This window comes from Rhea pennata, chromosome 1 (genome assembly GCF_028389875.1).
Source record: "Rhea pennata isolate bPtePen1 chromosome 1, bPtePen1.pri, whole genome shotgun sequence".
Lineage (NCBI taxonomy): Eukaryota > Metazoa > Chordata > Aves > Rheiformes > Rheidae > Rhea > Rhea pennata.
The window spans coordinates 147,059,582-147,085,785 of NC_084663.1; the positions used below are offsets into that span (position 1 = coordinate 147,059,582).

A 26,204-nucleotide genomic window follows, 5' to 3' on the forward strand; every position below is an offset into this window, starting at 1 on the left:
CACCTGCATGTCTAAGAAGGAGTTAACCGAGATACTGATAGTGTATTGGTGAAAATTGGAAACTGCAAGTTATGATACAAGTAGCATGCTGATATTTATTGATTTAATAGCAGCAAGTGGCATGTAAGCCTGGAAGGTTAAGTGTGCAGAAAGGAATAGGTAAGTCTCCTTTCTTACAGTTGCACTGGGAGTGCGGTAGCATGGAAAAACCTGTTCTGGATGTAACACTTCACTCAGTCCTGTGGGTACAAGTAAAGGAAATGCATTTTAAAAATGCTGAACTACAACCATTGATAAAGGCCCAAAAGAGCAACTTTCACAGAAAAGAAATCATACTGAGAAATGAAACAAACTTTAAAGAAAAACTTGATGTGTTTCTCTTCTCATTAGATCTCATTCTATCAAGTGCCTAGTGAAACTTCATGCAAGTTTGTTTAGGCCTAGGAGAAGGGACACTAAGGAAGTGATGAAAATGGTTGCCAATTTGTTAGTGTTTCTCGTGATCTGTTTTTAGAGTCTGTGGAAAGAGGTGTACTGTGCTCTCTCCTGTCTGACTACTTCTTTTCCTGACAGATAGGGATGAAACTTTTCAGTGTGGTGGCAGAACATGGGCAACTGTTATCAGGAGTTGGAAACTGTGAAGAGCTTCCACTTATCTTTCACTTACCTACAAGATACAAGATTCATCGAAATACAGTAACTGTTTCATGCAAAAGAGTGCTTAAAGGAGCATATAAATGCTTTTTAATAGAATTTGGCTACTGAATTCCAACACTTTTTCTGCTTGGTGCTTCACTTTTACACTTTTAGTTGGGGGAGGAGGTTACTTTTCAATCAGTGGTGTTTCCTATAGTATGGATGACTAAAGAATTTGTCTTCCAGAGGTACTAAATGAAAATATTGAAGTTGTAATGATATTCTTCCAAAAAGTTTAATCAAATCTCCAATCTAAAATTTATAAGTTAGTACTGCAAGAGCTGAATGTTTTCTTGGAGACATAAAACCCTAAAGTGTGAATTATTTTCGGTGTACTGGGGGGAATAAGATATCAGTGCATAATGATTTGTTAAACAACTCTCCTGCCCCTGCGTTGCTCACGTTCTCTGGTTGATCTTAGATTGAAGTTTTTCTTTGTTTTATGTAGATGGCTTCTACTTTCTACTTTTTAGTGACTTAACTAACTTGAACTCTTGATAACTCTGCTTTCTCTTTTGCATTTTAGTGCAAAAGATGATATTGATATTGATGCCCTTGCTGCTGAGATAGAAGGTGCGGGAGCTGCAAAGGAGCAAGAGCCTCAGAAATCTAAAGGCAAAAAGAAAAAAGATAAGAAGAAACAGGATTTTGAGTAAATATTTGTCATCTGTCTTATTTTATTCTGTTATACATAAACTCAGTTACTAAAACCCATAACTTCCTTCTTATTTTAGTGAAGATGACATCCTGAAGGAGCTGGAAGAACTGTCTCTAGAGACTCAAGGAGGGAAAGCTGACAGGGAACCTTCTACAGGAAAGGTGACCAATATGAGGGAGGTGGGCTATTTAGTAAGAAATAGTTGGAATACCATTCACAACTGTCCCAGAAAAGTTCTCATGCTGCAGTATCATTGGGAGTCCTAAGTGAAACTTAAGTTTGTATATTATTTTTAATCAGACTTGACCATGCTTTTGTACTAAATATCACCTATGAAAGATTTTAACAGAAGTCATGTCTACATGTAGATGATCATCCAAAACTAAGCATAATAAATTTTAATTGTGGACCTTCTAGTATAGAAGTAGAAGTGTAGTCTATTGCGTTTCAAACTTTATCTTCTCTCAGTAAGAGAAGATTGAAATCTGAATGCTATGTCTCAGAACGCACAGCATATCATTCTTCATGACTGATAATACATTGTTTATTACCAGGCTGAAAATGACAGTGAAGAAATCAGCTTATCAAAACAGGACAAAAAACGTAAAGGAAAGAATAAAAAGAGTCTTGAAAATGACTATGACAGTGAGGAAGGGGAAGATAAAGATACAAAATCTAAAAAAACTCGGAAAGCAAAACAAGAAATGCTTTCTGGCAGTGATGATGATGATAGTGAAATGCTGCTTAGGAAAAACAAAAGGAAAACTCAGAAGTCAAATAAAAAGCAGGACCTCTCAGAAGATGATGAAGCTAATATTAAAAAAAGCAAAGAACGTGTGGGGGCAGTGTCTACAGGAGAGAGTGGTGATGAATCAGATGAGGTCTCCCAACCTAGAAAAGGACAAAAGAAAACCCCCAAACCAAAGCCCACCCCTGCTGCTGCTGAAAGTGGAGATGAAGAAGAGGAGCCTTCATTCAAAGTAAAAACAATGGCTCAGAAAAAGGCAGAAAAAAAGGAGCGTGAAAGGAAGAAACGTGAGGAGGAAAAAGCCAAACTAAGGAAGCAGAAAGAGAAAGAAGAACTAGAAGCTGGTAAAGAACCAGCAAAGCTGAAGGAAGCTCCAAAGAAAGCTGAAGAGAAGGCTTCATCTGAAGCCCCTGCCCCTGTGGAAAAGGGAGAGGCTCTTGCAGCAACAGAAGGTTGGTAACAAAGTTTCTAATACACTTAATTTAAACAAAATTTTTAAATAAGGAAGCCAGAGAGTTAGCAGGTGATGAAGATAACTTGCTGTTTTCTTTTAAGTCAGAAACACTAGACATTTGGTAACCTTTTCTGCCTTACTACATTGGCTAGCATGTGGCCCTTTTTCTTGGCTTGTAGTTTGTTCAGGTACATGGGAGAAAAAGCCAGATGGTGAATTCTGATTACAATATACACTTCTAGGTCTGTAATCCAAACGTTTTTTCACTTTCCAGTTATTCCTAGACACCTGTTACCTGAGCACTTCAGACCCTGTCTTTGTAATTTAAGGGACTTTTTCTTTTTTTTTTCCTTTTTTTTTTTGTATTCTGAAGTGCTTATATATTAGTCAGTTTCCTCTATTTGGAGTCTTGTGTGGTACTTTAACTGTGTTTGGAGTCTCTAAAATTTCTGGCTTCTTTGAATGTATACCTTTTTCATCTGCAGCCGATGACAATGAGGGGGACAAAAAGAAAAAAGACAAGAAGAAAAAGAAAGGTGAGAAAGAAGAAAAAGAAAAAGAGAAGAAAAAAGGTCCTAGTAAAGCCACAGTTAAAGCTATGCAAGAAGCCTTGGCTAAAATGAAAGAGGAGGAAGAAAGGGCAAAAAGAGAGGAAGAAGAACGTATAAGACGACTGGAGGAACTAGAAGCTAAGCGCAAGGAGGAGGTACCTTAAATTTTTCTGAGGATAGAATGAGGGAGGTGGTAATCTTAACCTCTACCCCGTTGGCTTGATTGCCAGATTTTTACTTGATATGTTTCTTGTCAATAGCATATATACTTCTGCCAACTTTTGATTCTCTAAAGCACACTTTAAAATCTATACATGGTTTATTTGGTAACCCTTTTCCAGGAAAGACTAGAACAAGAGAGGAAAGAAAGGAAGAAACAGAAAGAAAAAGAGAGGAAAGAGCGTTTGAAGAAGGAGGGAAAGCTTTTAACAAAAGCCCAACGAGAAGCCAGAGCCAGGGCGGAGGCTACTCTTAAGCTCCTCCAAGCTCAGGGTAAGTAGTAATGAAAATAGTATTTCATACCCCTTACTGTTCTTCACATTTGTATTTTGTTGTCTGGCGATAGGAGGGCAAATACTGAATAATTCCATATGTAAATCTGTCAAGGAAGGCAGAGTGGCACTCTTTGTTAGCAGCTCTAAATGTTTGTATATTTTATATTTTAGGTATCTAACTTGTTAATACATTCTGCTTACAGTTTTAAGATATTAGTTATAGCAGTCTTTTGACTGCTCAGTCCCAAAGGCCAGCAAAAGCAGATGGGCTGGATGGCAGACCTGGGAAGGCCAGTGATCTGGATCCTCTTGGATTGATTTGTTTGGTCACTTAAGGAAGATCATTATTTTGCCTCGCTAGTCCATAGGAACTGCCTATCTTGCATTTGCTTTGGTAAAAGAGTACAGAAGCAATCATGCTTTTCAGTGAAATACCTGCTTTTTCCTTGCAGTGAAGTGAGTGTACGCGCATACTGCCCTGTATCTGATACAGTGTAAGCCCATGTCCTAATTATTTTCTGGTGACTTGTCCACATGGCTAAGTGAAAAAGTGAATTTCAGAGGTTGAATATCCTTATTTTTATATTTGGAGAGAACCAGTATCTCATTTTGCTGAAGGAGGATTGGGAAAAAGAATGACTTTCTGTAGCTAGTACAATGTTTGGAACTCTCGAAAGACCTGTACGAAGGCTCTTATTTCTCTGCAATTGCTGTTGCAGTTCAGAATCCTATTTCTATGCTGCCACAATTCAATTTCTGTCAAAAATCTCAGTAAATTAAACTACCCAAAGGAATTCCAAGTGTGTTAGAAAGTACTGGAATAATTAAATGAGGAATTTGTTGTTGCATCAAACTTCTGTTTTTAATTGAATCCCTTCCAGTATTGCAGTGGTACTGCAAGGAAGTGAGGTGAAAATGAAGGTGGTGACTTCAAACTGTCATTATTTTAGTACCTAAAATAAATCTGTTTAGTCTTAAAAATATAGCCTTTATAGCAAAAGGCAAAATGCTATCTACTAACTAAACTTTTAAGAAGAGATGTATCTTACCTGCTCCAAATTGTCTGAAATTAGGACAATTGGCAGACTATCTTAAAATGAATTCAATGCAGAGGATTTTCAATTGACGTATGCTTGGTAAACTTGAGCAAGGGAGGTGTTCATGAAAGCGCGTTTAAATATGTGATGGAAACTTTCAAATCTTCAGTTCTGTGGTCTGACTTTTTTTCCATTTAGTAATAGGACAGGGCTACTTTATATGAGAGCATTCAGAGAATTTGAGTGATGTTAAATAGTTCAAGTTTTGTAACTTTTGAAAACTGGACTCAGGTTTTTGTCACCTAGAAAATGCATTGGATCAACTTTCCATTCTTTCTACTATTTTACCTTGCAAGTGTGGAAAATGTCTTGTGTAAACCAAACCTCATGTTTAGCAAGTAATCACCTTTTTTGCTAATTTTTGCAGGTGTTGAAGTGCCATCCAAAGACTCTGTGCCAAAGAAAAGGCCAATATATGAAGATAAAAAGAAAAAGAAACAACAGCAGCAGGAAAATAAAGAAGGTGTGGTTTGCATATGGTGATACTTAACAAATTAGTCACAGTTCAGGAAATGTTTGTAGTATGAATCAACTAATCCTAAACTAATTGTGTGTCAAGGTGCCTGTGAGTTCCTTTGTCTCCCTACCCCATCATGTCAGTGCTAATGTATTAAGATCACAGATGTTTTGAAGACTGCTTGTTTAATCCTTTGTTTTACAATATGCTTGACCAGTATTTTTTTCCTAATCTGTTTTGTCTTTAAAATTTGTTTGTCTTTAGACTTTGTAAGTGTTGCATAGAATGTAACAGTATTAAGCATGTGAGGTTAGATGTTTTGTGCTTAGAATAAATATTGTGTGAATGTAGAATAAAGGCAACAAAGTGTAAGTAATGAGGACTTGCTATTAAGTCTAAGATGACACTCCAGAATAAAAGGGGATTGATGCCAGTTTTAGTATTTAAGTTAGACAGAGGTGTTTTGCTTGTGTTCTTGTGCGTAAAGATAGTGTTCAGCTTTCTGGACCACAAGGAACATTTTAATTAAAAAAACCCAAAACTTAAGCTAAAACTTATCTTAAAACTGAAAATTCAAACTTCATTTTTATCATACTAATTAGGCATAGGTTGAATGGATTGAATGTTCCAGAATCTTTAGACTCTTGTGCTTCATTGTTTTTTTTTTGTTGTGATATTGTGGCTCTTTTTCCAAGACATTGTTTATTTAAAAAATAATCACTTGAATCAATATTTTTTTGTTTGGTTGTTAAAGAAATCCCAGAATCTTGTGTTCGAAAGTAAGGTAATTCTTTTAGCCATTAACTGGCTGATTATCCACTACATCTATTTAAAATGTGATGGTTTTTTGAGACATATTTGGCCTTCCAAGCAGTTTAACTGTGTTCTAGCTCAATAAACAGGTGTTTGGTTAGTTTTCTCATAACAGTACAACTTAGAAATAGATATATAGGTTAATACTTAATTTATAACTAGGTTGGCTTGAACTTTGAGAGAATGTAGCAGTTTATTTACTTTCTTGCAATTTCAGAAACTGTGGAGATAAATTCCCCAGCTGAAGATGCTATAGAACTAGAAACACCAGTAAAAGAAGAGACTCCTCTTCCAGTAGAACCAGGTCAGTAGCAGTGTTGTTAAATTTGTAATAAGGCTGTTGTGGTGGTAGGTATGGCAAGCTTTTTTTATTTTTATTTTTATTTTTTGGACACTCTGTCATGTTGAGTTGAGTGGGGGCTGAGTGGCCATCCTTTGTCAAGGTAGTTGCTGATTTGCTTCCATACCGCCCCCCCCCCCAAAAAAAAAAAAAAAAAAAAAAGGGGAATTGCATGGAATAAAAAGGCATGAAGCTTGAGAATGTGAAGGTCCCATGTTCTGGGTGTGCTCTAGTTCTCAATTAGCTCAGGCAGCCATTCAGTGTCTTACGATCGACCACCTTCACTTCATTTGTTTCTAAAAGTCTATTTTGTCAGCTGTTAGAGGCAGCATGTTCCCCCTGCCCCCTTCTGATATTGATACTGCAGTCTTCACAGTGATTGTGTTCCTGATTCTAAGTGTTTTGTTTTCACAAGTGCTGAATGCAGTGGATATTGATTGGCTTGTGGAACTAAGACTTTTCAGTCTGATATGTGACACTTGCTCTCGTTATTGTCTATACATAGTACTTGTGTTGGCAAAATAGCATCCTACTGGACTTCTGCCTCAGCCAGGAGACTCAGTTTCAATTTTTTACCTTTGTTAAGCTAGTTAAGTACTGACAAAGCTTCCAGCTTTGTGAAAATATGCTGAATATGTATGCCAATTCTAGCTTGATTTCTCTCTTGAAGGAGCAGCACCATTGCCATGAAGGAGGAGGGTTCTCTGACAGAACTCTAGTTCACAGTTAATGTTCTAGTAATCTGGTATTTACTACTTCTGTTGGTTTCAAATAGCTGAAGTTTTATGACCGTTTGTTCTGCTGCATCACATATATTTTTTTTAATGTCTCTTTTGGAGAGGGTTGAAAGTTTACTTTTTCCATTTGTCTCTGAAGAACTGCGGTGTCTTTGGATGTTTGGCTGCGTTTCTAAGGGAATGAATATTAATGCTTCTGGAATTCACGGTGTTGTATAATTTTGTTAAGGCACCTGCAGTCTTAAAACAGCACACTTTAAAGATATTTCACTGTTCTCCTACTAAATAAAATTAATACTGTAAGCAACCTTTTTAACAGCTAGTCATGCGTAACAAATGGTAAACTGGGCAGCTCCTTTCAAGGCACATGGTTTTGGTAGGGATTAATGCTATTTATTAAGCATCTGCTTATAAGATATGCAGACAGGAACTGGATTTATGGTAGTTTAGCTATGTCTTCCAAAAAAGTTTTGTTAGGCAATGGTGCTAGAGTTATAAAACTTCTTGGAGTGACGTGAGGATTATCTTTTAAGTATGCATCATTAGTGAAGATTGACTACTTTTTCCTGCTTATCTGTCAAGAATCTTTTTATTTAGGAAGTTGGAGATAATTTGTAGAACTATGGTAGAAGCAAAATTAAAAGTTGCAACAGTGGGTATGTCAAAGGAAGGAGCATCTAAAAACTCTGCTGGGCTGCTCTTTTTATTTAATTTTTGTTTTGAATTTCTCAGTTTCAGAAGAAAAGGAGGAAGAAGAAGAAACAGAAGATGCAGGTTTGGATGACTGGGAAGCTATGGTTAGTGATGAAGATGGAGAGAAAGGTGGGCACATGGATGCTTTTTCTGATTAACAGCTTTCTTTTGGACTAACTTTTTTTTTGTTTGTTTTTTTCTGGAGAAAATAATGTTATTCTCCTTTGCACAGTTACATGAATGATGAAGCGAGGGTGATTGGAAATGGGTGTAAGCACCTTGCCTCCTTAAAGGCAAAGCTTTCAGAAACTGTTCAAATTCTTGTCAAGGGACTCCTTAGGACTCTTCTGAAGTGTTCATAATGTACTTATCACCTAAAATAAATAATCTGTGTGTGTGTATATAATACACACACACACACACACACACACACACACACACACACACACATATATATATTTATATAAAATCTGCTTTACAGGAGCGAAAGTCTCCTCTAGAGGTGCTTAAACCACCTCTAGAAGCTTAGGGAAACCTTTTACCATGTACTACATTTCTCCAATAACTATTTTCAAACCTTAACAGTTCTGCTACACAAATTTTTCAACTTCTAGAATACCTATGAGAGAAGCTTCCAAATAAGCAAGGGACTGAGACAGTGTGAAGGGTAGTATGCATGTGTTATAGTAAGCTCTAGCTATCTTGTCCCTTACTTTTAGAAGGGAGGGAGGAAGAAAGGGAGAAATTACCAGAACATTCATGTCCTGAGCATAATAGCTGTACTGGGCATGCCAAAGCCCATATTCTGTCTCTAGCTGACAGCAACACATCCAGAAGAGTTAGAGCTCAGCAAGCACGATAACTTCTCAGATACGTTCTTCCAGAGATGAAGGAAGCAGTGCTGCTGTTAATCTTTCTGAAGGGGAGTCGGTTACTGTATTTAGTCCTTCGGTGATCTATCTTCATAATTTCTTAAGATCAGAAACCAGTTTGGAAGTGTACTCAGCCCCATGCTTTTAGCACCTGTGCTCTCAAGTTTGGTATTTTATATATGTATATGTTGAACAGTCTGAATTATATTTTGGCACGGATGGGTGTTTCTGTGTTGCTGGATTGTTTTACCTTGACTAGTAAGGACTGCTTATCTTAAGTCTGTTTTGGTCTGTTGCCACTGTCCTGAGGAGAACGTTGCATCCTACACATCCCACTGGCTGATCAGATTTGAATGATCTGTCAACGCAATCTAGCAAAAGAACCTTCTGAGGATTAGACTTAGTGTATTACTAAGCTGACAGACTTCCACTGTAGCAAGGAAAGATAGCTAAGAGCAGCATGCCTGCTAGCACCTCTGTAAGGAACAATGCATGGCTTCGAAGAGTATTCAGTAAGTTGTTTCTATGATTTCACAAGTACAAGAAATAGGAAGACTTCAAAGAAAGAAAATTACTTTTTGATTAATTATAATTCTTCTGGAAGGTATAAGTCTTTAAACTGTTCAAAAAAACCTTAAAATGGAACTTTAAAGATCTGAAAAATCAAGACGTTTGGATTCTTACTTTTTGTGTTTAAATGTGCTTTATGGATTCAGTGAATTTCAGGTCTTAATTGTGTTAAATTTGGAGTGTTGCTTCTGTGCTGAAGTGTGTTAGTGAATTCATTCCTTAATGAAGTGCATCATGTTCTAAAGGACATCATTTTATTTCTCTCAAAGTTTGAAAATGACCAATCATATCTTTATTCCCTCCCTTCCGCAAACTTGCTCTGCTTGTACAGATTCTAAACACTTAAGTCGGCAGCTCTAGACATGAAAAACTTGATGTAGAAAGCTGAAAAATTACCTTGCGTAGTAATTCTTCAGAGGGAGCCGATCTTCTTCCTCATTCTCATATAGTGGATTCTCGTAGGTTTTTTGTTTTGTTACGCACTCCTGACAAGTCTGAATTGGATAGAGATTTTTACTTTAGTGTAAAGTGTTGTTTTTATTTTTATTCTATTTTTTTTTGCTAGAGAGCAAACCTGTCCACATTGAAGTCAAAGAACAAAATGAGGAGGATGAGGATGAGGAGGATGAGGAAGATGAGGAGGAAGAAGAGGAGGAGGAGAGCGAAGAATCTGAAGATGGAGAAAGTGAAGCGAGTGATGATGAAGATGAAAAGACTTCAGATGAGAGAGAGGCAGATTCCCAACCTATTGGAAAACAATCTATGGAGAAAAAGCCTAGCAAGGAGATTAGCTCTGATTCAGAGTATGACTCTGATGATGACCGCACTAAAGAAGAGCGTGCCTATGACAAAGCTAAACGGAGAATTGAGGTATTAAAAATGGGCTTTATTTGGGGGACTCTCTTGCATTGTATAAGAAACACTTTCAATCTTCAGTTCAAAGAAAGGCCTTTTAACCATATTTGTCAAAATGTTGTCTATGTCATGTCTACCTTTTAGACAAGTCCAGAAGATGATCTCTTTCCTTATTTTGGAATCAGAGAGAAAAAAGGGTTAAATATTTCACTTTAGAGGACTTGACTGCAAAGAATGTGTACTTCAGTGTCATTTCCTCAAAGTTGTACCCTTATAGATGTTTTAATTTTAAAAATACATTTCTGAATTGTTCAATTTCTTTTTGTAGTTGTTGATTTTCTCTTTTCTGACCAAAGATGCTGCTTCAGAATGAACCATTAAAACTATATGTTAGTGAATGTAACAACTTAGCCTACTAGATTGTAATAAAGTAGTCCACATTTCAGCTGCTACTATGAGGATTTCTTATTGATTTGCCAATTACCCTTGCTTAAATTACCTTGAAAATTTAAGTCCCCAAATTAACTCTGTTCTGCATATGTAACAGGTCAAGAGGTGAGGCTTTTCTTTGGTTTATACTTACCAGTTTTAAATCTATTTTACTAGAAGCGGCGAGCTGAAAACAGCAAGAATGTGAACACTGAAAAGCTCAGAGCACCAGTTATCTGTGTCCTGGGGCATGTAGACACAGGGAAGACCAAGATTTTAGATAAGGTAAGATGCAGAATGTAGTAGTCTCCTTGCATCTTTTTTTGTCCATGCTTATGCAATTTTTCTTGACAATAGTGTCCTCTGACATGAGTATAAATAGTCTTACACACAAATATTCCTATTGTCTTCTGAGTTCTGCTCTTTATGCTGTGTCGTCTTCAGCTCCGCCATACTCATGTACAGGACAGTGAAGCTGGTGGTATCACTCAGCAGATTGGTGCAACTAATGTTCCCCTTGAAGCTATTAATGAGCAAACTAAGATGGTGAAAAATGTAAGTTATAGCACTTCTAATACTATTTTTTAAAAAAAAGATATAAACTAGTTACTATTTAGGCCTTGTAAGATTTGCTGGCAAGAGTAGATGCCACCTTTTCCTTATCTCCAGTATTGCAGTTAACTTGTGGGTGCGTGCTTTTTTCTTCTTTTTTTTTCCTCTCCTGTCTAAAGGGGAGGTTCTCCTTCTGTACCTACTTAACAACAGCTGACCAAAAAACAGCAGTGACAGTTGTTTTCAAGGGACAGGAATATTACTTGTAACTTAAGAATTTCATAATTACAAAACTAGTCAGTCAACTGCTGAGGAAGTGTTTAATGAGGAAGATTTGCATAGAACATTGGCTGTTACAGAGTATAATGATGAGGTTGCAGCAACAGCTCTTTTAAAACCCAAACAGAAAACTGCTTCTCAATTCTGTAGTGCACTTGTTAAGATTTTACTCAGTTTCTTAAAACTGCATTGTCAGTGGAGGGGAGTAAATGTGCAAGACAGCTACAACAATCTCGCTAGCCTGAACTGTTTTTTCTATAGGCTGCCTTGTCTTACAAATCCTCTTAGCTAAGCATATGGCTACCTGATGTCCAGGGGATGTGCTGAATCATATTAGCGTTTTGTATTTTGTATTGAAATGAGCTTTGACTGATTTGGCTAATAGAAGGTGCCAGCCCTGCTTAAAATGTATCTAGATTTTTGAAGCGGGTGTTACTGAGGCTCTGAGCTCTCAAGGTTATTTTTTTCCCTTGTGTAATCTTTTCAAGATGGTTAATATTTGGAAATGTTAGTTTGACAGAGAGAACATAAAAATTCCAGGAATGCTGATAATTGACACTCCAGGACATGAGTCTTTCAGGTAAAGTTCATTTTTTACAATATTGTTCTCTTCAGAAATGATGGTTAAATCATGGTCTGTGTGTATTTTAACAAAGTACTAAGTCTTTCCCTAATCCACTGTTTCTTCTTGCTTAATAATAATAATAATAAAGTAGAGGAGTAAGTGGATTTGCTTGCTTTGCAGGTGCTTTTTGTATCTGATTAACTGCTGGCCTGTAACTTTTCTGTCTTCATGCCAGTTGAGCCATGAGTATTTGAAAAAGCATGCAAAAGTAAATTTATTTCTGAATAGTTAGTGTGAAAGAAAAGACAGAAGCAGAAAGCTAGCTGGAAGAGAAAAAGGTGAGAATCTCAGATGACATAAGTACTGGTTTAAAAGAGTTAAAGCTTCTATCTTAGCCTCCAGTTCAGAGCTATGGTTAAGATAATGGAGTTCATAAGGCTACAAGTTATCAATAGCAAAAATCAACTGCTTCCTAGCAGTGTTCATATACTGTCTACAAACATTAATGACATGCAAACAAGCCACTAAGTTAACCGTAATATGTATGTGTATGCACTGAGGTAGTGTTCTGGTAGAATACCCAAACAAAGATGTTAAGGTGGCTTTGCTGTCACATTCTTGAACATAAGCCTCTAAAAGCATTGAAATGCCAAGTTCTAGGACACCTGTTAATGTACCATCAGTTTCTTGGCATCTTCTCACTGATGCTCTTCATCTTCTAGCTAGCTTTTGTGATGTACCACAGATGACTGATCTTGAAGGGTTTACATAGTACTGAATAATAGTGTATCTCATTCAGATTTGATACTGCTGTATTTCAGTGAAATCTTATTCTTACTCAGAACAAATCAGAATGCATCTTAGTTTTTTCTTTTTTTTTTCCCCAAATCTATTTGGAGAATAGTAGTGTCCTCTTATTTTTGCCTACAAATACTCAAATGTATACTGTTAAATGGAGTTTAAACTTAGTGTGATTTTTTTTTTTTGGGGGGGGGTAATTTAATTGGTATGTAGCTCTATTTTTGTGTGACAAGTAACTGCTTGATCAGTTTTTATTTTTTGTTAGTCAATACAAGTTTAATACTGTTTGTTTTTTCTTAATGTTCTGTTGCTACATGACATTTTTTTTTCTCTTAATGCCACAGCAATTTAAGAAATAGAGGAAGCTCTCTTTGTGATATTGCTATTCTTGTAGTTGACATCATGCATGGTTTGGAGCCTCAGACAATTGAATCAATAAATCTGTTAAAATCTAAGAAATGCCCCTTTATAGTAGCTCTCAACAAGGTAAGATAGCTTTTGAGACATCTGTAATAGTATGTTCGGCATTTGAAAACTTTGTTTCACATTGTTTGTGTTGTTTGAAGCAGTGGTTCTTAGATTCCTTTTGTTGCTTTTTTGACACCTCTACCCAATAAATATATGGCTTTATGGAGTTTTGCAGGACAATCTAGTGGATTTTCCATGAGTTCTTGCTGATAATTTTTTATCTTATGACCTGAGTGTATGGTTCATGTCTGTAAGCTTTATCTTTTTTTTTTTTTTTTTTTTTTTCTTAGAGCTACTTAGATGGGTTTGTGTGGAGATGTGTTCTCTTTTTATAAAGCTGAAAGACAAACTTCACTCAAAGTATCTACTTTAGTTAATGATACTTGTTGATTTGTAGGTTGAAGATAGGCTGGCTTTTAGGCTTAGTTCCAGTGCTCAATATTAAAAACTATATTACTGTGACATATATTTTAGGTTTTGCAGTATTAGATGGTAGAGCTAGTTATTTTTCAGCCTTGTCAGTGTTTATGCATGAGAAATTGTAGTGACAGCTATTTTTTTTCCATGACTTACATGAATTGTATTAAGGAAACTTTGTCCAATGACTCTGGATGTTATCTGATATGCTGACAGACAACTTATAACACTATTCACATGTAGCAGTAAAAACTGCAGCTCACTTTCAAAAATAAGTATTAAGACCAAAGGCATTAGAACTGAGAAAACTTATCTTGTTACCGAAGATATCTACTTTTAAAAAGCTATTGGATAAAGAACTGTAAAGGCTTACAGTGACCCCGCGATTAAATAGCCAAAAGCTTTTGCTTTTCACGTTACAGTTTTGTCACATGTCTACGTCTTCATCCGTTTTCTAAATATATAGTCCTGAGCTGTCCAGCAAATCTAAACTCGTATTATACGAGGCTTGGAAAGCAGTATGATCGTAATGTGCACAGAGTTGTGATGTCTAACTAATATGTTAGTTGAGATATGTGTATATTGCAGTATGGTGAAGCCTGTGAATGTTGTGGAAATTTGCTAACAAGGAATTTAGATTAAACATACATAGTCTCTTGGACCAAGTTTGATCTGCTTTGAAAACTTTAGTGATCTCTCTACAGCGTGCAGTCGAGTGTTCTGAACAACCCCTTTGCATTCCTTTCTCTGCAGCAGTATACGCAAGGTTCCAGATTGTCACCTTTATAAGATCTTTATAAGATCTTTAAAAATAGTGCTTTCTCTTTTGGGTGGAGGGTGTTTCCTGAAAATCTCATCTGTGTGTATATGGAATTATGCATGAATCTTTTTTTTTCTGAATTTGTTTTATCTTAAACTTCATGTAATTAATGTACACAAGCTGTTTGCATATGAACCTAGATCAATACAGATCAAGTTTTTAAAACCTGAAGTCATATTGCTCGTGAAATATTGCCCAATATTAGGTAAATATGGAGACAGGAAAATACTGCAGTTAAACCACATAAGACACTTAATTTGACTACTGGAGCAAAAGTGTAGCTGATTCTGGCTGGTTAAGTATTTTTCACAAATGAGTGGTATAAGCCTAAAGAGGCCCTTCAAAAAGTATGTAAGATGACATAATGTTAATATTGTATTTTCAAGATTGATAGGTTGTATGATTGGAAAAAAAGTCCAGATACAGACGTAGCTGTCACTTTGAAGAAGCAGAAGAAGAATACAAAAGACGAATTTGAAGAACGTGCAAAAGCTATCATAGTGGAATTTGCAAAACAGGTAAGCTGGAATTTTCAAGCTTGTTTTGTTAACAAAAGCATTAATGAAAGCAACTTGTAGGTTGTTTTGTGAAACAGGTTTCTAATATTAAGAGAAAACTGCAGCATCTTTTCTAACACAATCAGTGTTTATTTTTCATAAGCCAAACTTTCTTTTGTTGTTAAACGCTGTTCTTTTTCAACTGCTCTGTCCATGGAGTGCTGGTTTGGGGAAAAGTAACAGCTAACTGCTGTGCATGGTCAATGGAATCACAAATAGCAGATCAAGTTTTCTGTCGCTATTCTTCCCCTCTTTTGGGGAATTGCCTGAGAGGAACTCATCTCTCTTGTTCCCTTGGACACTGGCAGGACATGAATTGCATCAATTCTGGGAACTTCTGTTGGTGACATACAATGCTGTCCAGAAGTTGAATATAATAATAATTACTTTGTAGAGTTATCCCATACTGGTTTCAAGTGTGGGTTGAGGCTGCATGTTCTGTAGCATGTTGTTGGTAACAGTGGCTTTTTTAAATTGGAATTAAAAAAAAAAATGCAATTGGCTGGGACTGAACATTATTATTAATACTTTTTTTTTTTTTTTTATTCCCCCTGGAACTATTGATCTTGATTCTAGGGCTTGAATGCTGCCTTGTTTTATGAGAATAAGGATCCCCGCACTTTTGTTTCTCTTGTACCTACCTCTGCTCACACAGGGGATGGCATGGGAAGTCTGATAGCTCTTCTTGTTGAACTAACGCAAACTATGCTGACCAAGAGACTGGCTGAGTGTCAAGAGCTGAGAGCTCAAGTAATGGAGGTAATTCAGCAGCTGTTCTTTGAAATCCATTTAGAAATTTTTCCCTCCCCTTTGCTTCTTGGTTAAAGAGGTATGTTGAAAGTGGTTAAGGGAGTAACTTCTTTTCCCTTTCATGCAGGTTAAAGCACTGCCTGGTATGGGCACAACCATAGATGTTATTTTGATTAATGGGCGCTTGAAAGAAGGAGACACCATCATTGTTCCTGGAGTAGAAGGTCCTATAGTAACTCAGATCAGAGGTCTTCTGTTACCTCCTCCTATGAAGGAGCTGCGAGTTAAGGTATGGAAACTGGAAATTTAGAACCAGAAAAATCATGTTTTAATAAAACTGAAAATGTAGCAGACTGCAGATATAGTAGCAGTATCTACAGATGAGTTAAAAGGGGGTACAGTATATATCTAGAGTTTTTTTTGTATGTGTGTGCCTGCCCGTGCATGTATGTATTGGTCTGTCTATTATAGTCGTGTCAAAGAAAAGGATCAAGGAATTCTGCTGCAGTGAGGATTAATATGTGCCTATTTTAAGGGATTCAGGCATGTGTGGAAGGTAGATACTCATCCTAAATTTCCATTTAGGAGTGTAACAGAACATTTTAACTTGAAAGTCACTGTAATCTGTAAGTGTGTTTGTTTTTTTTAATAGCAAAAAAGCATTTAAATTTGGATTTGAAGACTGAACAAGTGAGTTTCTAGTAGTTGAGAGGAGATGCAGAATCTACAGACCTCACTTTCATGGTGTTGAAGGCTTTGCTGTCCTAGTTCTTAATAGGATTGTTATGAAGGGAGGAGCACTGAATTTGAAATCCTTTCTATATTGCTTTTTGTGAAATGAAGATGAGTTGCAGAAACTAAAGGCTATAAGTTAATATATATAAATTTGAGAAGACCACTTTGGAGAAGCATGCCTTGTGGGTGGTTGTAGTCCTTAGCATCAGATCGGGTCCCTTCCTGCAAACTTTTATATTCTTGTAGCATGATACTAGTAATTGCTAGTTTGGGGGGCCTGCGTTGACCTTGGCATTTGTTCATCTGCCATGGTGAACTTTTGCTGTGAGACCATCGTGGCTTCAGAGGTGCTTAAGGGTGAATTATTGAGAGCAAAGTGGAATCTGAACAAAAGCTTCTTGGCCAAGTTTAAATAGGAGGACAAGAGCTACTTTTTCCAGTTGGATTTGTGGCAGCCTGATGATACAGCTGAAGGGTAGGACAGTTTGAAGAATTTCAGCCAGATTTCCTGCTCTGAAGTGCAGCTTTACAGTCATGACTTAATTGCTAGAAAGTGGGAAAGGGAATATTTATCCATAGGTTAAGACCTCTCCTTTGTTGGAATCTGAATATATTCTGTTTGCTATAAGGTATGAACTGAAAGCATTTCTGTCAGTTTGCTTCACTTTATTTAAAACACGGTAAAAACTCTTGTGGGACTGTTTTGGTATGTTATGAGACTGAGCTCTTTTGTGGGACTTAATCTGCAGTCTGTTATGTTGTTGTTCTCGTCAACAATGTCTTTAGATGAGTTTCTGTACTTTGGGAGATGGGGTGTAAGCTACCAGCGCTAGTAGGAAAGATGCTCAATTGGAGAACCTTAAATTAGGCAAGTGATCCAGGGGGGCTGGGTTTTTGAAGCAGAGGATTGAAGGTATGTTTCAGTTCAGCCTGTCCATGGCAAAGTGTCATCCCTGAAGTAAGACAGACTTTTGCGGAAGGCTTGAGAAAAGAGGCTTACAGGAATGTGTAATCTTTATGGAGGAAGGCAGCTGCCTTGCAGTTTCAAGGAAAGGATGAGACATTCTGCAAAACAAGAGGGGAAAAAAGAAACCCCCAAACAAATGGCGAACCATTTAAACATTGATTTGAAGGTCTTCAAAAATACCTGGCTTTCGTGATGCTGTAGAGGACCTTGAGGGACCTTTGAAGTTCCCCCAGGCTGGGGAGGGAAATCTGTAGAGTGCCTGGGAAGCTGCAGATGCAGCTCTGTCGGGAAGGTACCTGAGAAAGTCCGATGGAAGGCCTCGGACAGGGGGAGGAGGCAGCTCTTCCTGCACAGAGCCTCGGGCTGTCGCTTGAGTCTCAGTAGTGACTTCTTTACGTAAGCTGTCAGCCTCTTTCTGTGTGGGGCAGAATTTTGTGCTTTAGTGAGCAGCTGTTTATGTCACTGCTTGCTATTTTTTAGTATGTTGTCTTTTTTGTCTGTCTCATCAGTTTTGCAGCATGTCACTTGCCTGCCCCCTCTATGAGGGGAGAGGAGGTGAGCACGCAGGCCAAAACATGCATCTTCGGAAATGACAAGCAGAGGAAATCACTGAAGGCAGATGGGAGCTGCTGGGCTTCACCGTCAAGCTGTCTGCCTTGCTTGCTGGGGGCAAGTTTAACTACTCAGTACTGCATGAGTGCTTAGCTAGTGTGTGTTCTTCTTTTCAGAACCAGTATGAAAAGCACAAAGAAGTGGTGGCTGCTCAAGGTGTGAAGATTCTTGGGAAAGATTTGGAAAAAACATTGGCTGGTTTGCCGTTACTTGTAGCTTATAAAGAGGATGAAGTCCCAGTCCTCAAGGTGAGGTGTTCCTTAGTGTATAGAGCTGCAGTCAGATCTATGGGGATGGCTAATACTGAAGTAAGATGCGCAAACTGAGAGTGATAAAGTTCATTCAAACAGTGAGCGTTCGATATGCAAATGATTTTTGCTTATTTCACTTTTGAAAACTATTAAAATAACATGCTGTAGCTTTGTTTCCATATGAAATGTTAGTGTGGTGACACTTCTGGTATCTTGATTCTTAGCCTATTCCTGACATCTTATTGGAGTGGGTCTGCTTGTGGAGAGTGCAGTTTGAATATATGTTAATTATTGATTTGCTGTTTGTAGTGACTGTATTTTAATGAAATCATTTTAGGCCAATATGTTAGTGGAGTTCTTCAAATATCAGAACTGGAAAAACTAGGACTCTACCTGTGACGTTTCTTGTGTGACTTAGGCTATCTGAGTGACATAAGAAAGAATGCAGCTGTCTAAAACCAAAATTCAGACGAGTTGTTCCTGTTTTGCAAGGTCAAAATATTAATTTAAAAAGAAAAAAAACACTTGTCATTATGAACACTATTGGATCAGTGTTAGTTCACTTTTAAGCATGTAGCATTGAACTGTCTACTTGCATTTTTCTCTAAAGGAAGATTAATCTTTGAAGTCCCCCAAGTACAGGCTCTGCCTGGGTGCATGTGTGTATATATGGGGAGATAACACTAGCAGCAGGCATTTGAGCGTGTAGAGTTGAGGGGAACATTGATTCATCTGTCAGAAAAGACGAGATTGAGTGTTTAGGTTCTTAAGAGGCATCAGCTGAAATGGATTTTTAACTTCTCTGAAAGCAGCAAGGTGGCCTTGTTGCTCCGGTACCTCTCGTTTTGTACGCAGGCTTTGCAGCACAAAAGGCTTTCAGAATTCTCTGCAGCTGACAATTTTGGGAGTCTCTGCACTTATTGTTGTGCTTCAGTCAGGCAACCAAAGATACTGCCACACACAGTGTTTTGTTGGTGTTCAGTCAGCCTCACTGGTAAAAACTTACTGTGCTGGAGAGAGCAATTTGTAGTCTGCAGAGGAGTGTTACTAATGTCAAGATGGGCATCTGCTTTGTGTTATGTGATCACCCTGCAAAATCCTCTGGTAGTTTTGGCTCAATAGAGTTTTTTCTAGTGACAGAAACAAGCAGTATATCAGAGGGCTACATGAGAACTATAATGCAATTCTGTTGGTTGGTATTTATCAGCATGGCTATCACTTCTGTCTCAACAGCTTTTGAACAGAATGATTTTGTACTTTGCTGTAGCATAATAGCAATAGAACTAAAATTTGCTTTCCTTTCTAAAGGATGAACTAATACACGAACTGAAGCAAACACTGAATGCAATCAAGTTGGAAGAGAAAGGTGTTTATGTCCAGGCTTCTACTTTAGGCTCATTAGAAGCTTTGCTTGAATTTCTTAAAACATCAGAAGTGCCAGTAAGTAATTTATTCGGTATCTAATGATGATGATCTTACTCTAGCTTATAGCTGTTTCTTTTTAACTCCGCATTAGTGACTGATTTGTATGACTTTCCTCTTCAACAGTATGCAGGAATTAACATAGGTCCTGTCCATAAAAAAGATGTTATGAAAGCATCAGTTATGCTGGAGCATGACCCTCAGTAAGTAACTTTGCTGTATTGATAAATGAATAGTAGACTGCCTTCTTAGCTCTAGTTTTATGGTCTAATAAACTGTTTGACTTTTTATGTGCAGATATGCAGTAATTCTGGCATTTGATGTAAGGATTGAGCGTGATGCACAGGAAATGGCTGATAGCTTAGGAGTTCGGATTTTTAGTGCTGAAATAATTTATCATTTATTTGATGCCTTCACAAAATACAGACAAGACTATAAAAAACAGAAACAAGAGGAGTTCAAGTAAGTACAAGCCATCCTCGTTTGAGTGCTTCCCAAATTACCTCTTAATTGTTTCATTGCTGAATGAAATTGCATTTTAACTTGTTTCTGTATTTTTATTTAGCATGCAGTTCTGATGGGGAGCAAGGAAAGGGGGAAGGGGATAGGACAAATTGGTAACTGAAAGGAATTGTTTAGTCCCACTCTAATTGTTGCCATCTGGGGTTACATTTACTAGGATATGAGCTGTGAAAAACTACAATGTTTGGTTTAAACTATCATATAATATGGAGCATTCTTACTAAGATTTGCTCTGTATACATAGTTTCTCGTCACACATGGGTTAGTCTTGCGGGGTTGGAAAACAAAACTGCAAGTATTTAGGTTCTACTGTTCCATATTTGCATACTGCCAGTGTACAGGGCTTAATCCTGAGCGCAATAATGCGATATGCTATCATCAAGAACTTACAGGGATCCAAAACTTAATTTATGGAACCCACATCATTGGTCCTTGGACAAGTTCTTTTTCCTGATCCCAAACTGAGTTTGTGTAGCTAAGATTAAAAGAAAGGAGAGAGAAATCTTGGCTTTTTAGAGTCACTGAGATGAGTTGTGGCAATAATACTTTCATTGTCATGCTATTCTGAGAATATAATCATACTTTAATTACTGTTCCTTTTGATTTTTTTTTTTAGTCTTAGTTGGCTGCCTAAGCTGCTCAAAGTAAATTTCATGCCAGCCATGCTTGATTATTATTCCCTATAGTTCTTGAAGATCAGGTATCAACTAGAATTAACTAGACTGTAAAGTGTTTTCCTTCATGATTTCTCCCCAAGTGACACTGCTAGAATAAATGCCCAAGATGCGTGAGAAGGTGGAACTGTTAATACTATGTTCGTTGTTCCAGTATCTATTTCAAAATGCCTTTTTTGTCATCTCCTAGGCATATAGCAGTATTTCCTTGCAAGATGAAAATACTCCCTCAGTTTATTTTCAACTCCCGTGACCCAATAGTGATGGGCGTAGTTGTGGAAGCAGGTCAGGTGAAGCAGGGGACTCCCATGTGCGTACCTAGCAAAAATGTAAGTACGAGCCTCTTCCCTGTGGCTATTCTTGTAGCTGCTGGAATGCTACACCAGGAGGCATTTGTGTGTGTTTCTCCAGCGTACAGGAGATGAGATTTGGTCTCAAGTCAAGTCCCTTTCCCAGGGATTAGCCATCTTAAATAGGTTTTCTCTGCTGGAATACAGTTGTGGCCTCTAGCAGAGGCAAAGCCTCATGAATTCTGCAGTGCAGTACCAAGAAGCCTGGCTGGAGGATGGGGGTATTGGTCAATATCCCTCCCTCCCTTCCCCTGCTGCAGTTTCTGTAGGATGCAACATAATGAGCAAAATTGCCACTCTTGCAGCTGACACCAGGTGCAGTCAACTCCTGGCATTTTAAAATGTAACAAATTGATGTCCTAGATGAACTACAGTAAGTTGATATTTCTGCCCTTTTTAGTATGATGTGCTTACCTTGCAGTATGTGTTGCTGTGCTGCTTTCTGCTCTGACAGTACATTACTTCAGAACAAATTCCTGTATATAAACAGGAACTTAGAGTGTGCACGCAGGTTTTGCTTATGTGTATTACAGCTTTTTCATTGTATTACAGTTTGTTGAAATTGGAATAGTCACAAGTATTGAAATAAACCATAAGCCAGTGGATGTTGCAAAAAAAGGCCAAGAAGTATGTGTAAAAATAGAACCTATTCCTGGTGAATCACCTAAAATGTATGGACGACACTTTGAAGCAACCGATATCCTCGTCAGCAAGGTAAAAGCAATCTAAGTTTTTGCGCAAGGCTTATGGCTTAGTGGTAACTTGTTTGCTTGCAGTGGAAATGTTGGTGAAGCCTAGGTAATTACAAATGTTAGTTACTCTGACAGAAGCTTTTTCTTCATGTGTGGCATTTTTCAGCTGAGGCTCTCCATAAACTTATTTTGAAATTTGCAGTAGTGCTACTTAAAAGAACCAAAGCAATGAAGTACTGCAGCTAAAAATACTGTGCAAATTACCACACCTGAGAGAGTAAATGGCAAATTAGGTAGTTGCTTGCCTTTATATGTAGTTAGTGCTCAAAGCATCGTAGCAATCCCCCATGGCATTACAGAATGATTGTATTTGCCTAGTTTGAAATTTGTGTGTTAGATAGTTGCTTAGATTCTGGAACACAGAATTCAGACTAGACATGACCCTTTGCTCAGTTTTCTGCTGTCAGGCACAGCTGTAGCTCTTCATGTTATTACTAGGTGGTAAATAAAGCTGCTTTAAGACCTGTTTTTCCCACTAAGGGCAGGTATCCACATGCCTTGGGAAGGAGGGGGGGGGAGCATAGCTGCTGTTCGGTTAGAAGTCGAGGACGTGGGGCAGTGCTGCAAGGGGGTGGCGGTGATGCTGGGCACCGGGGGAAACGGAGCTCCCCTCCAGTCACAGGCGCTCACATCACCACGCAAGGAGCAAGAGGCTCTGGGCTTCTGCAGTCATTGCAGACCAGGCAAAGGATGTGAGGACAAATGAACAGAAGTGGGTGAGACGGGTTATGCAGCAGAGCAGCAGTAAAACTGTGATTAGGACTAGCTTTCCTGATGTGCAGACCATTGCCCTTTATTTAGATTAACTGCTTCCAGCAATCAAACTACGTTGATTAATAAATGTGTATGTTTCTGATGGCATTGTCCTGTGTATTACAGATCAGTCGTCAGTCCATTGATGCTCTGAAGGACTGGTTCAGAGATGAAATGCAGAAGTCTGACTGGCAGCTTATTGTAGAGCTGAAGAAAGTGTTTGAAATCATCTAGGTAACTCTTTACAGCAACAGGAAGGCAGGAATAAACTCCCTATTCCTGTTCTAAAAGTCACCAACAAAGTCATATATTGAAGACAGTGTTGGATTTATGTTTAAGAGGAAAATATGTGGATAAAATGTTTTCCATGAGAAACCAAGAAATTTACACTGGTTTGACAGTGGTCAATTTACATGTTCCCATGGTTCTAATGTGCCTGTTCACCTCTCCCACTGCCCTTCCTAATACTGGCTGCTGTTTTAAAGTTTGCCCTTCCTTCTCTTAAACCTTCCTTCCACCTTTCCCTCCCTCCAAAATAAAATAAATTGAATTTTTATTACAGAACTAAAGCTCTTTCACTTTTATACTGATGAAATCAGTACTGCAGTATTTGATTAACCAAGCTTCTGCAGACTTTGTGATTCTTGGGACATTTTTGATGTAAGAAGTACTTCTTTATTTATGCATACCTCTCCCCTTGACTCTCTTTTCCAACATTCTTCTGCTTTGTGCCTATAGAAATTTTTTTAAATAGAAAATTAGGCAATTGGATATTTCTGTATTTGCTTTGTGTGAAACAATGATGTAAAGCATAGTTGGCCGCCTTTTATTGCTTGTACAGTTCATGAAAGTCGACCTGTAATCATTATAATGCAGAGCCACAAATAAAGGAGATGGACATAGTAGCCCATTTGTTTTATAGTTTGCTTCAGTAAACAGTGTCACTTTATGGGCAGTTACAGAACATGAAGTGCCAGACTGCAGCTTGCCTCTCTGGGCTTGATGAAGTAATGGAATATGCATTCCAGCAACAGCATTTTTTCCTCTTGCTTCACTTCCCTTGGAGCATGCACTGCTGTCGAGGCAACTTTGGTGGCTCACATCTTGTTTGACATGTTCTAGATGTACCAGAGTTGCAGGCTGGGTTTTTAACAAGTTTGAATTACCAGAGGGTTGTTGCTAGGAGGAGTTCAGATGTGGTGTCCCTTTTCTTTTTAGAGTTGTGGGTAAGCATGTGCAAATGTGACCGACTGTCATATGTGACAGCTGTGACTTTTAATGCTGCATCAAAGCTGTTGAGCCACCTAACATCATGGGACTGAACCAGTGCAGAAGGCATTTGGTTAATGTTGTCAGTGATAACCAAAAGTCAGTCTAATTCCAGTATCTTCATACCCTTCCTTCCCTCTTGGGATTCTGCTTGGGCTGACAGCTTGATGCACCTTGAATCAGATGGTCTCCTGGTAATTTGAAACTTGTGTCTTGAGGAGCCAAATACTTTTGAAAAGCACAAACTGAAATAAAACTGATAATGTTTCATGTAGCTGAAGCTTCTAGCATTTAAAATACTTAAATTAACTTGTAATAAGCAGTTGGAGCTGATCAGATTCTTTGTCACTCAGATCTTTGTTTTCAAACCTTCTCCCCCACTTTTTCTTTCTTTTTTTTTTTTTTTTTAATCTAGGTTCTATGGACTCTATCAATCACAAATGCTTAATAACTGTGGCTTCCTTTGGCAATGGAGTTTAAATTTACCAGACCCTTTTGTTAGACTTCAAACATACCATTGAAAAGGACCTTGTCAGTATGGTTTGAGTGTGGTTCATATTCACATCACTGGGCATATCAGTGATTTAGAATAGAATGATGAGTGTCAAAGTGAGGAGACTGCATTTAATTGTTATAATTTTCTTTTGCAAACTATGCAATCATGAAAGCTACACTAATAAAAGGAGTTCTTAAGTTAAGAACAGATGTCAAATAACATGGTTGTGCTGTATTCTTGTTTCCTTGAATATGGAAAGATGTTCTTTTCTCAGGTAAATATTCCTGATGAGAAGCCTGCTATTTTTTTGCAGGTCCTATTGTGAAACTTGCAAAATGCCTTCTTTAAAACTGTGGAATGTTTTAAGGAAGAGAGAACTTGAATAAAGTATCTGAGGGCTTGAAGCAGAGAGCATGAAGGAAGAATGAAAATATCTGATGATAAACAGCCTCTAAACTTCTGGTTTCTGCAGCTTAGAGAAGAGAAGCAATTCTGTGATCCTTCACTCGAGCAGGGTTACTGAGAGCAGGCTGCGCAGAAGTGCTTCCAGTTGGTTTTCTGTACCTCTGGGGATGGAGACTCCATGCCCTCTCTAGGAAATCTGTTCAGGTGTTCAACCACTGTCAGTGACTGAACTGTCATGTGTTTTCTTGTGTTCAGAGGGGCTTTCCTTTTTTGGCTTGTGCCTGTTGCCTCCTGTCTGCTTGCTGGGTAGTGAGAACCACCTCCTGTCAGATATTTATACGTGTTGATGAGATTTCCCCTGGAGCCTTCTCTCTTCTGTAGGCTGAACAACCACAGCTTTTTCAACTTTTCCTGGGACAGGTGCTCCAGTCCCTTAATCATCATTGTGGCCCTTTGCTAGACTTGCTCCAGTATGTCCATAGTTATCTTCTAAGTACCTGGACCTAACACTCCAGGTGTGGCCTCACCAAGGCTGAGTAGAGGGGAAGGAGCACCTCCTTCAGCCTGCTGGCAATGCAGCTGAGGAGGCTACTGTCAGCCTCCTTTGCCATTAGGCCATGCTGGTGGCCTCAGCTGCTAGGACCATTCTCTGTAATGCTGCTCATGAGTGCGTTAGCCCCCCAGCCTGTGCAGGACTCTGCACTTCCATCTGTTCCTCTCTGCCATCTCTACAGCCTGCTGAAGTCCCTCTGAATGGCAGCATGGCCCTCTGGTGTATCAGCCATTCCTCCTTTGGTATCATCAGCAAACTTGCTGAGGCAGCACTCTGCCCTGTCATCCAGGTCACTAATGAAAATGTTAAGCAGTGCTGGCCCCAGGACTGCTGACCAGCCTCCAGCTGGACTTTGTGGCCTCTGAGCCCAGTACTTTAGCCAGTTTTCAACCCCTTCCTCCCCCTTCATGCATCTAGCCTATACTTCATCAGCTTATCTCCAGTAATCTCATCATAGGCAGCTATCACTCAGGTTGGTTTGGTACGATTTCCCTTCATAAATCCATGCTGACTACTTCCCAATCACCTTCCTGTTCTTTGCTTGTCTGGAAATGGTATCCAGGATTGGCTGCTCCATCACCGTTATCTTCCCAGGGATTGAGGTGAGGCTGGCCAGCCTGTAGCTCCCCAGATCCTCCTTGCCCTTGTCTTCAAAAGGGCTGGTATTTATTTGCTCTCTTCCACTCCTCCAGAACCTCCCCTGATCAACATGACCACCATCCAAAAGAGATGCTAGTTTCAATTAAGTAAGTCCTGAGCAGCACTCACAA

The 26,204-nt window shown here is 38.4% G+C and overlaps 1 protein-coding gene across 1 annotated transcript; it reads left to right on the forward strand.

Annotated features, from left to right (window-relative positions):
- The first annotated feature begins 582 nt into the window (after positions 1 to 582).
- EIF5B (eukaryotic translation initiation factor 5B) lies at positions 583 to 24,695 on the forward strand. The gene is made up of 24 exons (XM_062601593.1): positions 583 to 696; positions 1,223 to 1,348; positions 1,431 to 1,515; positions 1,909 to 2,554; positions 3,042 to 3,262; positions 3,449 to 3,599; positions 5,066 to 5,161; positions 6,186 to 6,272; positions 7,778 to 7,867; positions 9,746 to 10,050; positions 10,642 to 10,749; positions 10,909 to 11,019; positions 11,808 to 11,875; positions 13,006 to 13,147; positions 14,753 to 14,884; positions 15,500 to 15,682; positions 15,801 to 15,962; positions 18,104 to 18,235; positions 19,547 to 19,678; positions 19,787 to 19,863; positions 19,958 to 20,122; positions 21,047 to 21,185; positions 21,759 to 21,920; positions 22,838 to 24,695. The coding sequence occupies exons 1-24, from the start codon at positions 608 to 610 to the stop codon at positions 22,943 to 22,945; spliced, it is 3,717 nt and encodes a 1,238-aa protein (XP_062457577.1). The 5' UTR covers positions 583 to 607; the 3' UTR covers positions 22,946 to 24,695.
- Positions 24,696 to 26,204: the final 1,509 nt, after the last annotated feature.